At 34.5% G+C, this 14,833-nt stretch overlaps 1 protein-coding gene across 2 annotated transcripts; it reads left to right on the top strand.

Annotated features, from left to right (window-relative positions):
- The first annotated feature begins 2,470 nt into the window (after nucleotides 1-2,470).
- On the top strand, nucleotides 2,471-14,601 carry mrpl12 (mitochondrial ribosomal protein L12). Of its 2 annotated transcripts, XM_009299749.5 has the most exons (6): nucleotides 2,487-2,671; nucleotides 5,416-5,608; nucleotides 6,183-6,260; nucleotides 9,507-9,521; nucleotides 9,735-9,869; nucleotides 14,152-14,601. In XM_009299749.5, exons 1-6 carry the CDS (start codon nucleotides 2,610-2,612, stop codon nucleotides 14,266-14,268), a joined length of 600 nt encoding a protein of 199 aa, XP_009298024.1. In that variant the 5' UTR covers nucleotides 2,487-2,609; the 3' UTR covers nucleotides 14,269-14,601.
- Nucleotides 14,602-14,833: the final 232 nt, after the last annotated feature.

Below are 14,833 nucleotides of genomic sequence, written 5' to 3'. Positions count from 1 at the left end.
CACACACACACACACACAYATATATATATATATATATATATATATATATATATATATATATATATATATAAATGTGTTTGTAAATCAAATTCCCTGCTAAAGAAGCTTGATGGGGAAATTATGAAAGTTTCACAGGTATTTTGTTTATATTAAAATTACAAGTAAGAAAAAATATTTATGCCACCCAAACTACATTAAATAAGAAGGGGAATCATATACCAAATAGATGCTGGATATTTACCAAGTTGTCTAATCCAGTTGGTTTTAAATGTATTGTTTAGTATAGAGAAATCCAGAAAATCTCTAAAAGTTTTCCCAACCACAGTAAAAGATCCCCATCTAGTGTTCAATTATAAGAACTGCTATACCACAGTGATATATTGGTCTTTTTGAGACCACTCCGTCGGTTTGCGTTTTAATCTATGCATTTTTCTTCATGGCTTTAATCATTTATCAGTTTTATGAACATTTACTTAATCTTTAGCTAAGTTAATTCATAAGAGAATTGCAAATATGGTTGTATTAATGTTAAATAATATAATAGGCTTAATATTAAATTTATATTAATAATATTTTTGGGACAATACTGCAGCTGTACTTGCAGGGTCAACAAACAATTAGGAAGGAAATAATTAAAATTAAAAGCAAGAGTATCATGCAGATAACCTTGAGAGCCCCAGCAGCTCATCAAGACACACAGACATCAAGAATCAGGATATGAACCTAAACCATGGTTGCTAAAAGGAAAAAAGCTGCATAATTTACTCATGCTGCAATGCATGCTGGGTGCCAGTATAGTCTAAAACTCCCAACATGCATTGCAATATGAATAAATTACCACAGCTGTCGCTATTTTTTTTAGACAGTGTATATATCCCAGTTAATGAATCTTATATTAAGAAAAGAGTAACTAATAACATATCAATATATACAACAGAGGTACTTGCAATATTGATTGCTCTGCATTGGATATAAATATATAGGAAAACGATATAAATAGTGCAGTAATTTCATCACTTGAAAGTATAAGATCTGGAAGGTCATCATTTAGGAAGAATATTCTTAATAACATACTCTGTTTGACCTATTATATTAAAATTATGGGCAAGTTTTTACATTTCATTTGGGTTCCTGCTCACGTAGGCGTGGAAGGGAATGAGAAGGGGGACAATTTAGCCAGATAAGCTCTCACAATTAGTGAAGTAGATCTGGAAGTCCCACTGAGTCAAGCAGAAGCAAAACTCATAATAAGAATGTACGTACAATCAATATGGCAAGTATACTGGGATAACAGTGAAACAGGCAGACATCTATACAATATACATAAACAAGTCGGTGCTGGGAGGAGGGAGAACAGAAATCATTGGAAAGGAACTATTATAACCCGCATGAGAATAGGTGACACTGTCCACAACCATACTTTACATAAAATAGGATAACACCCAACTGGGCAATGTTTACATTGTAGTCAACAAGAAACAATAGTAGTAAATATAATAAAAAACTATATGATCTTATTCAATCAATTAAAAAGAGCAAACATCATGACTTAACATTGTCAGAATTTTTAGGGAATACATCTAGAAAGCTATGTAATGATATAATTAAGTATCAAATATACCCATTTGGAGAAAAGCATATAGAGATGATATAATCTAAGATTATGCTACGCCCCCTGTTTTGTCATATTTATTTATGTATTTTTTAAAAATGTATTTAATATTATTTTAAAAATGGGGCGACGTGGTGGCACAGTAGGTAGTGATGTGGCCTCACAGCAAGAAGGTCGCTGGTTCGAGCCTCGGCTGGGTCAGCTTTCGTTTCTGTGTGGAGTTTGCATGTTGTCCCCGTGTTCGTGTGGGTTTCTTCTGTGCATGCTTCGGTTTCCCCCACAGTCCAAAGACATGCGGTAGAGGTGAATTGGGTAGGCAGTGTATGATTGCAAATGAGTGTATGGATGTTTCCCAGAGATGGGTTGCAGCTGGAAAGGCATCCGCTACATAAAACATGTGCTGGATGAGTTGGGGGTTCATTTCACTGTGGCGACCCCAGATTAATAAAGGTCCTAAGCCGCAAAGAAAATGAATGAATGAATAATGCAAGCTTTTATTTTGTATGTCGGTAATTGACATTATTTTTGGACAGCACTAAATAATACACAATCTAATAATTGTTTTAATGTCTGAGAAAAGGCAAAACTCAGGATTCACTAAAAAAAAATAATATCAAATGATACATTACATTGTACACTATGAGACTTTTGCGTAACTTGTGTAACCGGTCTAAGAGACTTTTATAATAAATAGTGTATTTTATTTATTTATGATTATTTATGTACTATTTAATATTTCTTGTATATTGCAAACTATTTACTGCCGCTTTTTCGGTTAAAACAAGGACAGGAAAACCGTTTTGTGGAAGATTTTAAATAAAGTTTTGTGTCACCATCGCAGTGCATTGTGGGTAGGTCAGGAAGCGCCAGGAGTGGAGGACGCCATGTGCTTTTGCTAAAGCCGGACTGTCAGTCACTTGCTCACCGAGAGAGTGAGTCGTTTCTCGGTCACTGTCCGCCCGTCCAGTCGCCTTTTTTGACCGCTGAGTTCCGGTTCATGATGTACTGCAGCAGACACTGCGTCCGGCTTGCGCTGCGGGCCGCTGTCAACACTCACCGGTAAGAGACACAAACACTCCTGCGCTCAAGGACAGAGGCTTCACTCTCAAATATTTCAGAGAAACAGACAAACGCACTGATCTCAGAAGGATCTAAAAGGCAGAACTGTGCACTGTGATGTGTTTCGATAACCTGCAGCATCTTTACCCTGCATCACTTTTGATTCAGCCGTTTCTCAGCGCTAATATTAACAGTATAGTAAATCAACTTCTTTGACATTTATTGTAAATTATTAAACCTGATAGTAAAAGATTATTTGCTGCACCGGTGTAGGAGATCACGACTTGTTAATAAATTATGCAAATTTAATTGTTGGTTACATATAACCACTATGATTATAACAACATTTGAAATAACGGATTTCAATTTAAATTGTTTTAGTATTGATTATTACTGGGTTTACAAAAAAAGTGAACTTAAATTTGTGACATTGACCATGTGTACTAAAGGTCAGCAGTGGTTAAACTAACCAAGTTAGTTGCTAAGCATAGTTAGTATGGGCATTGTCCTCAAAACGTTATTATTACCAATATTTGCTTCAGGGTTTGTTGCAAACGACCCTAAACAATTCAATTTTCAGATTTTATGTGTGCAATTAAGGGAATAAATCACAATAAGACATTTTGAAGAAATTTAAAAACCTGTAACCATTGACATCCATAGGATGAAAAAAAGTAATACTATGGAAGTTAATGGTTATCCGTTTCCGACTTTCTTCTTAATATCTTCCTTTGTTTTCTGCAGAAGAAAGAAACTAAAACAGCTTTGGAACAAGTGTAGGGTGACTAAATGACAACAGAATTTTCTATTCCTTTAATGTAGATCTTCATGCACATTTTTACTACTGAAACAGTTTATTAGTCATAACTGTACCATTTTAATGCAGTTCATGCAAACTGTTTTGTTTAAGATAGTTCTATATTCAGACCTCTTAACTCTCGTTAATAATATAATTGCGAGAAAATATTATTTGCTAATTCTAAATAGTGAATATGTTAAAAGTAGGGCTGTCAATTGATGACAAAAAAATTAACTAATTAATCACACTTTTTTGTAATTAATCATGATTAATCGTGAAAAGCCATATTTATTACAGAAATAAAACATAGGCATGTAAGTGCCATTTGAATTTCAAAACAATCAATGCCAATAACAAACAAAAATGATTTCCATGTTGGATTCTTAGTGGATACAAAAAAAAATCCAAAATACAGCCATTGCAAATATGGAAAATTATAATAAAGTGTTGAATACAAACAATTGTACTCATTGTAAAGTTGTGTTGCGAGTTGAGAACATGACTTATAAAGTAAAAACAATTTTGCTTAGTTCTCCTTAACATTTAGCCAGTTACTAAGACAGTCCGGTCTATTGACATTATCGGGGGACAATGTGACCAAGGGGTGCATCAAAGGCACGTACCAAAAACTATAGACTTCTTACGAGGACTTTGGTCACACCATCTCTAAACAATTCATTCTAAACAGCTTTGAGGGATACGGATATTGCGAAGACTATAGAATACATATAGAATGCTTTAAAGAGACTTTAGACACCGTCAGCGTTAGCAGGGATTTGCTCTTGTTGCTAGAAAACGCGCACACACACACGGACAATGCGTGCAGTACAGCGCACACGGTGAGCGAGTCCCTTCATCAAATTTGCTTAAACTAAGCGTTCTAAAGTATGACTGTATTTTACAAGCAATGATTCTGACAGAGCTTTAAAAAAGTTGCGTGTAGGGGGGAAACTTGTCAAACTTAATGAAACATTTGAGGGCACATGGAATCAACTTTAAGGCAGAGGCTGTGCCATGCGTTAACACATTCCATTAAAACAGCACTCTTCCAGTAGTCCTTACTTCATGAGGCATGAACAATATGTTGCTGAATGAAAATGAACTGCATTTAAAGTTTAAAGATTGAAAAATTAAACACCCGAAATTTCATTAAACTCTAGAGAAAACGCTGGATAGCCTGGTGATGCAACATTAATTGTTTTATACTGAAACTTTCCTTCTAAAAGTGCTTCCTTGGTCTTATCCATATTTCTTTGCGCGTTAAACACACGTCGACCACAACAGGAAATAAAAAAACAGCAACTGCTTTAATTTTTTTTAACGTGTTGAATATTTCAAATAAATCACATGCGTTAATGCACTATTTTTGACAGCCCTAATTAGCAGCCAATGATTATTAAAGTACAACATTGTTTATAGTCAAATGTTGCTTTCAAGTCATATTTACCTGTGATTTTAGACAGAGTATTTAAAATACCACTAAACAATATAGGGAACATAGAACATCGCATGTTGTTGCTAAACGAATTTTGGAATATAAAAACAACTTTACCTCAATACTGTTTTGTAAGCATAGTTCAGCAACCAATCATTTTTCAGTACAATGTTTATTATATAAAAAAGTAAAAAGTGTATTATATATATATATATATATATATATATAACCAGTATTGAATTCATCAAATTTTATTGAAGTTCTTTGAACACGACTGTTTAAGTTGTCTATTTGATACATTCAAAACATTGTCATTACTTGACATTTTTTATGTTAATGTTAGTGTAAGTGGATGCAAACAGATTGAATGCAAGAATACAGTGTGACCTGCTGTAAAACCAAGCAAGATTCAAGAGAGAATAGCTATGCATTTTGAAAGTCTTAATTAAAGCAGAGTATGAGGGTGGATGTTGCCTGGTTTATATATTCTTTTATTGTGTGATTTCACAGACACAGTGTACAGAGGACAGCACTGTATGCCCAGCGAACACTCAAGACCAGCTCTGTCAGTGCGGTCGATGCCATCGCAACACCTCATCTAGATGGGACGCCCAAAGAATACTCGCCCAAAATCCAGCAGCTCGTCAATGACATCGCCAGCCTCACGCTCATAGAAGTGTCCGATCTCAACGAATTACTTAAGGTAAAGCATAAAGCCCTATTTGTTTGGGACTAATTTCCCAAATGGTGTTTGACTTTTGGGTGGTGCGCAAGTCCACATATTCAGGCTGTGTGGATTGCATATGATCGTGTCTAGTAACATCCTAACTTGTTTTGTGTTTAAACATTTTAAGAAGTTTTTGTTATAATTTAAATGAAAATATTGCTAATTAGGTTGCCAGCAAGTTACTGTTAAATTTAACTTTTTTACCTCTGTGACTAATACCAAGTAACACAATTTAAGTTTTAGATTGGTATAAAATCATCCCTATTTATTGTAATAATGTTGTATTAATGGTACAAGCTAATCAAAAATATTAACAAGGGTCTTGAATTAAATATGGCAATTCAATCTAACTTTACTTCGGGCTTTAGCACCTTGTACCAGAGAAAAGAATCAAACAAAAGTTGAATAAAAAATCTTCACTAAATAAAAAACGTTACTTTGTGACCTGCTAAATTGTCGTTGTAGCCATTTGCTGTATTTCTCAATTATGCATAAGATTATAAATGACTACAAAATAATTAATGTTTCTGTTGTTTTTGTCTCCCATCAGAAAACTCTGAACATTCAGGATGTTGGAATGATGTCTATGGGCTCAATGGCAGCAGTGCCAGTGGCACCTCCTGCTGAGGTAAAGCTTTATTTATCAAAATGCACTATTTCACTGTGTGCTTTTAGCCATTTAAAATGTACTACACTAAATACTCTCCTCAAAGAAATGGGGTTGTTCAATGGAGTCTTTGTCAAATGTTTGAGGTGTATGAAGAAAATCCATAGTTTATTAATTTGCTGTCTCACAAAATATGTAACATCATTAAGGTAACAACATCATTAAAACCAAAGAAACTCAAGAAATAACGCAAGTTAGACCCTCCTATACTAAAGAAGAGTTATTATTCAAGTGTAATTGGTGTCCAAAACTGAAGCAATTCTAATAATGTTTTTAGAAACCATAGTGACCAAAAATGAACATTTTTTCCCATATTTCAGTTAACATGGTATTCAGAGAAAGAAAACATTACTATTAAGTAGGAATGCACAATATATCGGAGGACATATCAATATCGGCCGATAAATGCTATTTTTAAGATTATCGTTATCGATCCGATGTCTAAATTAGGCCAATATTTTTAAGCGGATAAATTACATAATTGTTCAGACCTGCCTGCCACGCACGCGTGGGCGGAACATGTTCAGACTTATTTAGTGCACTGTAATGCACCTCTCCTCACATTGTTTATTACTTCAAAGTCCATCCTTTCTTCACATGGCAGTGCTGTGCCTTAATAGTTTAGTAAGTAACCATGTTCCTTATCATTGTAGATATGTTTGATTGAGTGTCGTTGTGTATTTTGCATCAAATCACCTCAGGAAAAAATATTAAATGTGTAAACCTTTCCTGCTCTGTCTCTTTGTTGTGTTAGAGATAGCAGGTGAGATTCACTTATTACTCCAGGGCCCAATAATATTAGTTTCGGGGTGAATTTCCTTCTCTTTTTGTTGCAGCCTGTGAATGAATGAGGAGACATGTAACTTGGCCCAATCATCACTGATAAACGGTTTCATTGCGAAACCCCCCCCCCCCCCCCCCCTCTTTTCTGTCTCTCTCTCTCCGCTTCAACAACACACACACACACACACACACACACACCAAACCCCTTCACACGTGCTAAACAACAGGGCTGTTTTTAATCTAATATGGTTATTTGTTATTACGCGTTGCTTGCCATGTGTTGTTGATGTAAGATTGTATTCAGTTTGATCGTAATATTCATATTGAATAAAACCAGCGCGCATGAGAGCTGTCACCGCGCGCTCACACACACACACACACACACACACACACACACACACACCGATCTGACAAACTTCAAAATAGCAGCACGGGGGAGAGCCTATGGTGCGCCAGTCACTGAATCCAGCATAAACTCTCCGCACATTCTGTCTGTATATTATGCTCTGCGATTGTCATAAAGTCATCTGTGCTCAATGATCAGGTGTTAAATCATATCTGACTCCTAGGGCAAATCTGCTGCCGCAGTTGAGTGAAACTCATAGCGTTTTATCAAACTTTTCACCAATAATTTTCCCTGCGATTGACAGCAAGAACGAACATAGAAGCGTAGTCTGATTGACAAGCAGCAGCTCCATGTGTTCAAAAGAATCTAAAACACCAAATAGGATGAATATTACATGCATGTAGCTTTTCGTGGCTCTGATCTGTCAAAACACCTCTAAAAAAGGCTTTTTCGAACATGACATATTTGTACATATGTAGATCACTGTAACACGTTTTATTCAAGAACATTTGAGCTGGTTTCAGTCCTTAACTCTTCCATTTTCATTTTATTTAAAATATATTTAACTTGCTTGTTGATTAAATCCCATTTTGTTTTTTAACCTATTATTTTTATGCAACAGTCAAGTTGCATGTTAATTTGCTATGAGAAAAATGAAATAATTTTTTGCATGCTGATTTGTGTGAAATCGTCTTTTTTGCTTTGAATATAGACTATTCAGTTTATAAGAGCAGTTTAATCTTTTATGAAGTTTGCTGTATAAATATTTAACATTTTGAAATATTTATAATTATCGGCCCATATATCGGCTATCGGCCTCCAAATCTGAAGAATTATTGGTTATCGGTATTAGCCAAAAAATCCATATCGGTGCACCCTTACTATTAAGTTATCATATGGATTAGCACCATTCACAACGGAAGAAGATAAATCAGAAACATTTCAGTTGAGCAGTGTTAAGTTCACTGTGTTTGTTTGACTGCATTTTATTTAGTGTCAAGTCAGCAGACTAATAAATGAGATCTTGTCTTAATGTAATTTTAACACGGTGACAGCTTCAGCATATTTGGTTATGTTAGAATGAGCCATCATTCAAAACTGAAAATGGTTGGCTTTTGTGTAAACTTACATTAACAAAACTAGTTGCTTTTCTAAATTTAAGAAAACTTACAAGGTATACGTTTCGCTTTTCTCAGATTCCTTGAACTTTTGTAGCATTTAACAAAAATTTAATTAAATTTTTTGTTATTGTATTATTTAAGCTACTTTTTAAATTACTTCGATTTTATTAATGTATTTTGTTTTCTACTATGTTTATCATGTTGTTTATTGTGTTTTGTTTGCGATGTTAAAGGTAGGCTGTTTTTTATTGCTACTTTTTTCCTTTCCCACTTTTCAACTGACAATCATATGTAGTCACCTGGCTGAACATTGTAACCCATATAGAAGTCTGATATATGGTACTCAATGCAAATTATATATGACACAAGTTAATGTTTGAATTTCACCTAAAATGTAATATGCAAAATATTGTAAATGCACCATTGACACCATTTAAATTACAAATAGATAAATTTATGTTCAAGTTTATTTGAAATTTTATAAATGGGTCAAAATATGGCCATATATCAGATTTAGCATGGCAATATAGGTTTTGTAAAAAAATTTTTTTGCTCTGTACTCAACTTGTCCCTCCTGAATTTTGTGGGGTTTGTGTCACCTAACATTACAGATTTTTGCAGTGATGTTTCACAAAAGGTTCAGAAATATTTGTACTATTTTTTCACTTTTGTAAAAATTTTAAAAATGTTAGAATTAAATAATACAGATTATTTACAAGGAGTTTGTCAATTTAAAAAAAATATCGCAAGCTACTCTAAATTTTGCTTTAATAAATTTAGCATATGCACAAATGCAAAATTCTGGAGGGATTGTTTAAGATAAATTATGCAATTTAGTCTTTAGTTAGTGAAAGTGAGTTAATTTGAAAGTTGGCTTAGAATAGGAACCCTGTTATTTGAATAGGAACCCTGTTGTTTGGTTCCTTTCGATTATAACTGAGATGTGTTTTTTCTCAGCTCACAGAAGGACTGGTACGTGATGAATTACATAAATCATCATGTTCTGATATTTGTAATGCTAATAGTGGTAACTAATAATAATAATAGTATTAATATTTCAAAAACAACAAATTTCTAGTAGATCAATACAAAAGGTAATATTTTACTATAATGTTGTATTATTAAATGTTAGTTAATGCATAAAAAAAAAATTAATCGGGAAAATTAACTAAATCTCATCCTTAGGCAGAGGAGGAGGTGGCACCTGCAAAGAAAGAGAAAACCCATTTTACAATAAAACTGACAGAATTCAAGGCGGCTGATAAAGTGAAGTTGATTAAAGAAGTGAAGAACTGCATGGAAGGCATAAATCTTGTACAGGTAAGGGGGTTTTGTTTGAGCTTACAGGTGAATGATCTGAATGATGTTTATTAAATGTAACTGTTGCTGTAAGAGAAAATTTTAAATTTCAATTTCCAATTTTTCCACATAAGGGCATGATGATATGTCAAGTGTCACAATGTCTGGTAGGCTTTAGGATTTGGGAAATAAAACCTCAGATGAGCAACAACATATAGACCAACTTTAGTCAGGCACTTCTAATCAAATACCTGCACTGATGATCAGCAAAGGTTTGATCATCTGGAGCTTCAGGTGTGTGTGTGTGTGTGTGTGTGTGTGTGTGTGTGTGTGTGTGTGTGTGTGTGTGTGTGTGTGTGTGTGTGTGTGTGTGTGTGTGTGTGTGTGTGTGTGTGTGTGTGTGTATGTATGTGTGTGTGTGTGTGTGTGTGTGTGTGTGTGTGTGTGTGTGTGTGTGTGTGAACACAATGTAACAAGACAATAATGCATAACAGAACAGCTGAAGAAAGCACAAGGTGTTAAATTTAGGGTGTTCAATAGTCCAGAGCTCATCCTGACTGAACTGCTATGCCGAGTGCTGTGCAGAAAATCCCAAAATTCCTCCTGAATTATCTGAGAGACTGAGAGCTCATTCAGAACATGATAGAAGTATTTATTGCAAAAGGTGGATCTGCAGGTATTGGCACCATAGACTGTTCTCAGTTTATTACCCATGACTTTACTATATTGGCTTTTTGTTGAATAAATAATGACAGGCTGTGAAATGTCATGTGATATTGTTCATCTGAGGGTTTATCTTATAAATGTTAAGACCTGCTATAGACTACTATTTTACTATGTCCTCATAAAAAAATCAGCATGAAAATCAATTGGGTCATCAAATATTTTCACATGATTGTATCAGTTTGATGCTGTCTGACAAGTGTGTTCCCCATTTTTGTTAAAGATATTTTGCAGAATGTTGGTATTGATAGCCATTGACATCCAAAGAAGGAAAAATACTAGAGTTTCCGCTATTTTAATAGTCTTTGAAAGATCTTCACTTGTGTTAATCATAAAGGTTTTTAGGTAAATCTCTTAACTTTGACTTCCTACGTATATTTTCTTGTCTGAAAGGGTTAATTTCATTCATTATAGCAACGCTGTGTAGTTTTTCCAGTAGCCTTTTCAGGGTTAACTGCTACCAGAGCAGCCTTCTTTCACCTAAATTCATATTTGTACCCCACCCATCAATTTATTTAATGGGATACGTCTCATATTTTGGTATTGCAAATGGCTAACTAGAAGATGAAACGATCTAATTTATGTCTAAAAAAACAAAAAGTGGTTTGTCAGAAAAACATGAGAGGAACCAATGTTCAGTCTCAGAATAAATACATAAAAAGAAATTGCAAAATGATGAAGTACAATAAGTAACACTCTCCTTAATAAACGTTGCATCAAATTCAACAGAGAGAGCCTGTTTCTTACTGTTGTTATAGACTTTAATTATAGTTATAGACTAAAAATTAACAGAATTGTATTAGTATTCAAACAATTACTATTTTTTGTTTTGAATGTGTTATCACCAATGATTAGGGCCAAACAGAATCTGGACTTTTTTTGCTGTTTCTGCAGATTAATGTGGAATGATTGTGGAATACATTTTAACTCTAATTTAATGTTTGTAATGCAAATCCAATTTGATTCTCTTATTTGGTAAATAAAAAAGTATTTTTTTATAATATATCTACTAAACGATGATATATATATATATATATATATATATATATATATATATATATATATATATATATATATATATTAAGGGTGGAGCCGAACCCGAATACGGTATTCGGAAAGGCACAAATAGCGTGTTTTCACGAATACTTATTTCGAACAAATGCTTGAAAAATTATTTGTATTCGGGAGCAAGAAAAACACTATATCAAAAAGCAGCGTTTCCTCATGAGACCACAGTGCATGCCCGAGTGAGTGAGTGAGTGAGTGAGTGAGTGAGTGAGAGAGAGAGCAAGAGCAAGAGAGACGCTCAGTCGGAGGGCGGGGCGGAGGTGTCTGGCACAATCTTCTCCACAGATACAGACAGAGAAGGCTCAGCTGAGCGAAAAAAATTCTTATCTGCATCACTATTCTTGTTAATTAGATTTTTGTACCTTAATTGGGTTGCAGATGCAGTTTATAAACTTGTAGCAGAGTTTGATCGGGATCGGGAAGTTTGCAACCGGGTGCTCTGTTTACGCAACGTTAGCTCTGTTAGCGCGGTAATTTAGACAATAGACTGTTGACAGAGTAACGTTAACGTTCGTTTATAAAGTTTAAAATGATGCTTGTGCTGTTGTGTCGAATAGTATGCACTTATGGGAGTTATATGGTACGTCTACATTACTGTCTTTTGCAGACAGCAAGATATATGCTATAGGCTAATTAACCTTAGCATAGCTTCCCGTCACTTTTTATTAACTTGAAACTCCTCAAATACATTTGGGCACCCAAATAGAAAAAGAGTGAGACTGCTTCTGAGCCATTTCTTGGTCCTCCACCAGTCAAAAAAAAAAAAAAAAAAACATGTTCTTTGTGGAAGAATTTTACAGTCAGTGGTGCTGCAGATAAAACAAACTGATACTGTAACGTTATAATGTGTGCAAAAGTGAAATCAGCAGAGATATTAAACATCTGTCAACATCTCCTATGCATAATCATTTATTTCTTTTCGGCTAAGTCCCTTTATCAATCTGGGGTTGCCACAGTGGAATGAACCACCAATTTATCCAGCATATGTTTTACGCAGTGGCTGCCCTTCCAGCTGCTACCCAGCACTGAGAAACATCCATACACTCTCTTTCACACACACACAATAGGGACAATTTAGCTTACCCAATTCACCTATATTGCATGTGTTTGGACTGTGGGGGAAACCGGAGCACCCGGAGGAAACCCACGCCAACATGGGGAGAACCCAGTCATGGCTTGAACCAGCAACCTTCTTGCTGTGAGGCGACAGTGGTACTCACTGTGCCACTGCGCAACCTTCTATGTGATGTATTATCACATGCACTAAAAGCATCCTCTCCTGATACTGTCTGTGAACACCCCACAAGCATCAATCCCCTCATCAGCACAGCTATGTTCTGCTAAATCCTCCACAAGCACCAAACCATCAACACAGCCACATTCTGCCCCAGCAAGTCAGTTTTAAACATAAAAAAAAAAAAAAAAAAAACCAAACAAACTTTGTGTCTGTTTTGTGGCAGGCAGATGACAATAGCAGGGCTGTATATTTTAGTATTATATATAATACTTTTGTTCTGCCAGATCTCCCGGGCAGGGTTTTATTTAGATTTATTTAGTCAATATTAGTTTTTGGAATTCTGTCCATTGGAAAGAAGTTCTTTCAGAAGAAGAACAGTTTTTTGAAGTATTATTTGTTTTTATTCTGTCTATTCAGTGTCCTTCAACAAGAACGGTGGTGGTGGGGTTGATAATATTCACAATGGTATTTTATTAGTTGTTGGTTTAACCATGGATGAGGTAATGGCTTCTATGTTATTTTCTTTTCAATGACATTTCTTGTCACATGTTCAAAAACAACAACCAATATTGCATGTCTATAATTTATATAATGGGTATAATTAAACAATACTTTCACTATAATGTAAATTAGAAGTGTTAAAGAAAAAAATATATATTTTTGCGCCATTTTGAATTTTACTCGAATACAAATACAAATACTTTTCCCCCCTCAACAAATTCAAATACCGGCTGCTCCGCACATCCCTAATATATATATATATATATATATATATATATATATATATATATATATATATATATATATATATATATATATATATATATGTACAATATATTGTGGGGTTTCTGCTTAGCATCAAATAAAGCAAATTTTTCTTTTTAGCTTATAAAAAAATAAATATAATGTAGTAGTTAAACATATAAAAAGAAAAGAAAAATGAAAAATTTAGTTTATGTAAAATAATTAATATTTAATCATGCTTTTTTCACTGTCCATTATCATAATATATTGAATATCAGTGTGTCTCCATTACTTTACAGTCTTATCTACTTGTGACCGTGTCCAATGTACAGACTATTAGGACATTTTGTAACACGGGTTACTTTACCTGGTTGGTGAACATGGTTACCAAATGAGGTTATGTACATTTGCTGGTTCCATGAGCTTAGTTAACAAATGCTGGTAGCAGACATTTTTACACATCCACATGGGGAACCATGAGCAAATGTTGCACGGTGGTGTTCTAATATTTTTTTTTTATCCCAATTACAGGCCAAGAAGCTTGTGGAATCTCTACCTCAGGAGATCCGGACAAATATTTCTAAAGACGAGGCGGAAAAACTGAAATCAGCACTTGAAGCAGCAGGAGGCACTGTGGTGCTGGAGTGAATATCTGCGTTACTACACGTGTTACCTGTCAGTCATCGTTTTGTTGTTTTTTTACAAAAATAATTAAAAGAATTCTAAGATAACAATTAACGCCTTTAAAATGACCACTTGGTCAATAAGAGATTGTGTGGATGGTGAAGTCAGAATGAACTGTCAAGCTCTGATCTTGCAAACAGCTGCCATCGATGACTTTTGTCCTTTAGCTACACATGTGTTATGGGCTAAATAGACGGTGATGGTCTGTGTCTCTGAAGCTTGGTCTTTATGAAATCCACCCTGAAAATAGGATGTGTTGCTTACTGCTGGTGGTTAAATAAACTTGTTATACTGTAATGTGTATTTTAATGAATCATCATTACTTACAGAGCAATAATCAAAACAAAAACAACAGTTTTTTTGTTTTGTTTGTTTTACCAAGACGTTTTGATCAAGGCGAGATCACTGGATGCTGACTGAAAATCTCAATCTTCAAAAAAAAAAATGTTTTCTATGTGAATATATGATAGATGTTGACCACCACCACCTGTATTTGTGTTTTTCTTCAGCTACTTACCCATAATGCATT

Source organism: Danio rerio, chromosome 3 (assembly GCF_049306965.1).
Source record: "Danio rerio strain Tuebingen ecotype United States chromosome 3, GRCz12tu, whole genome shotgun sequence".
In the NCBI taxonomy this organism is placed as follows: domain Eukaryota; kingdom Metazoa; phylum Chordata; class Actinopteri; order Cypriniformes; family Danionidae; genus Danio; species Danio rerio.
This window is presented reverse-complemented; position numbering and strand designations above follow the sequence as displayed.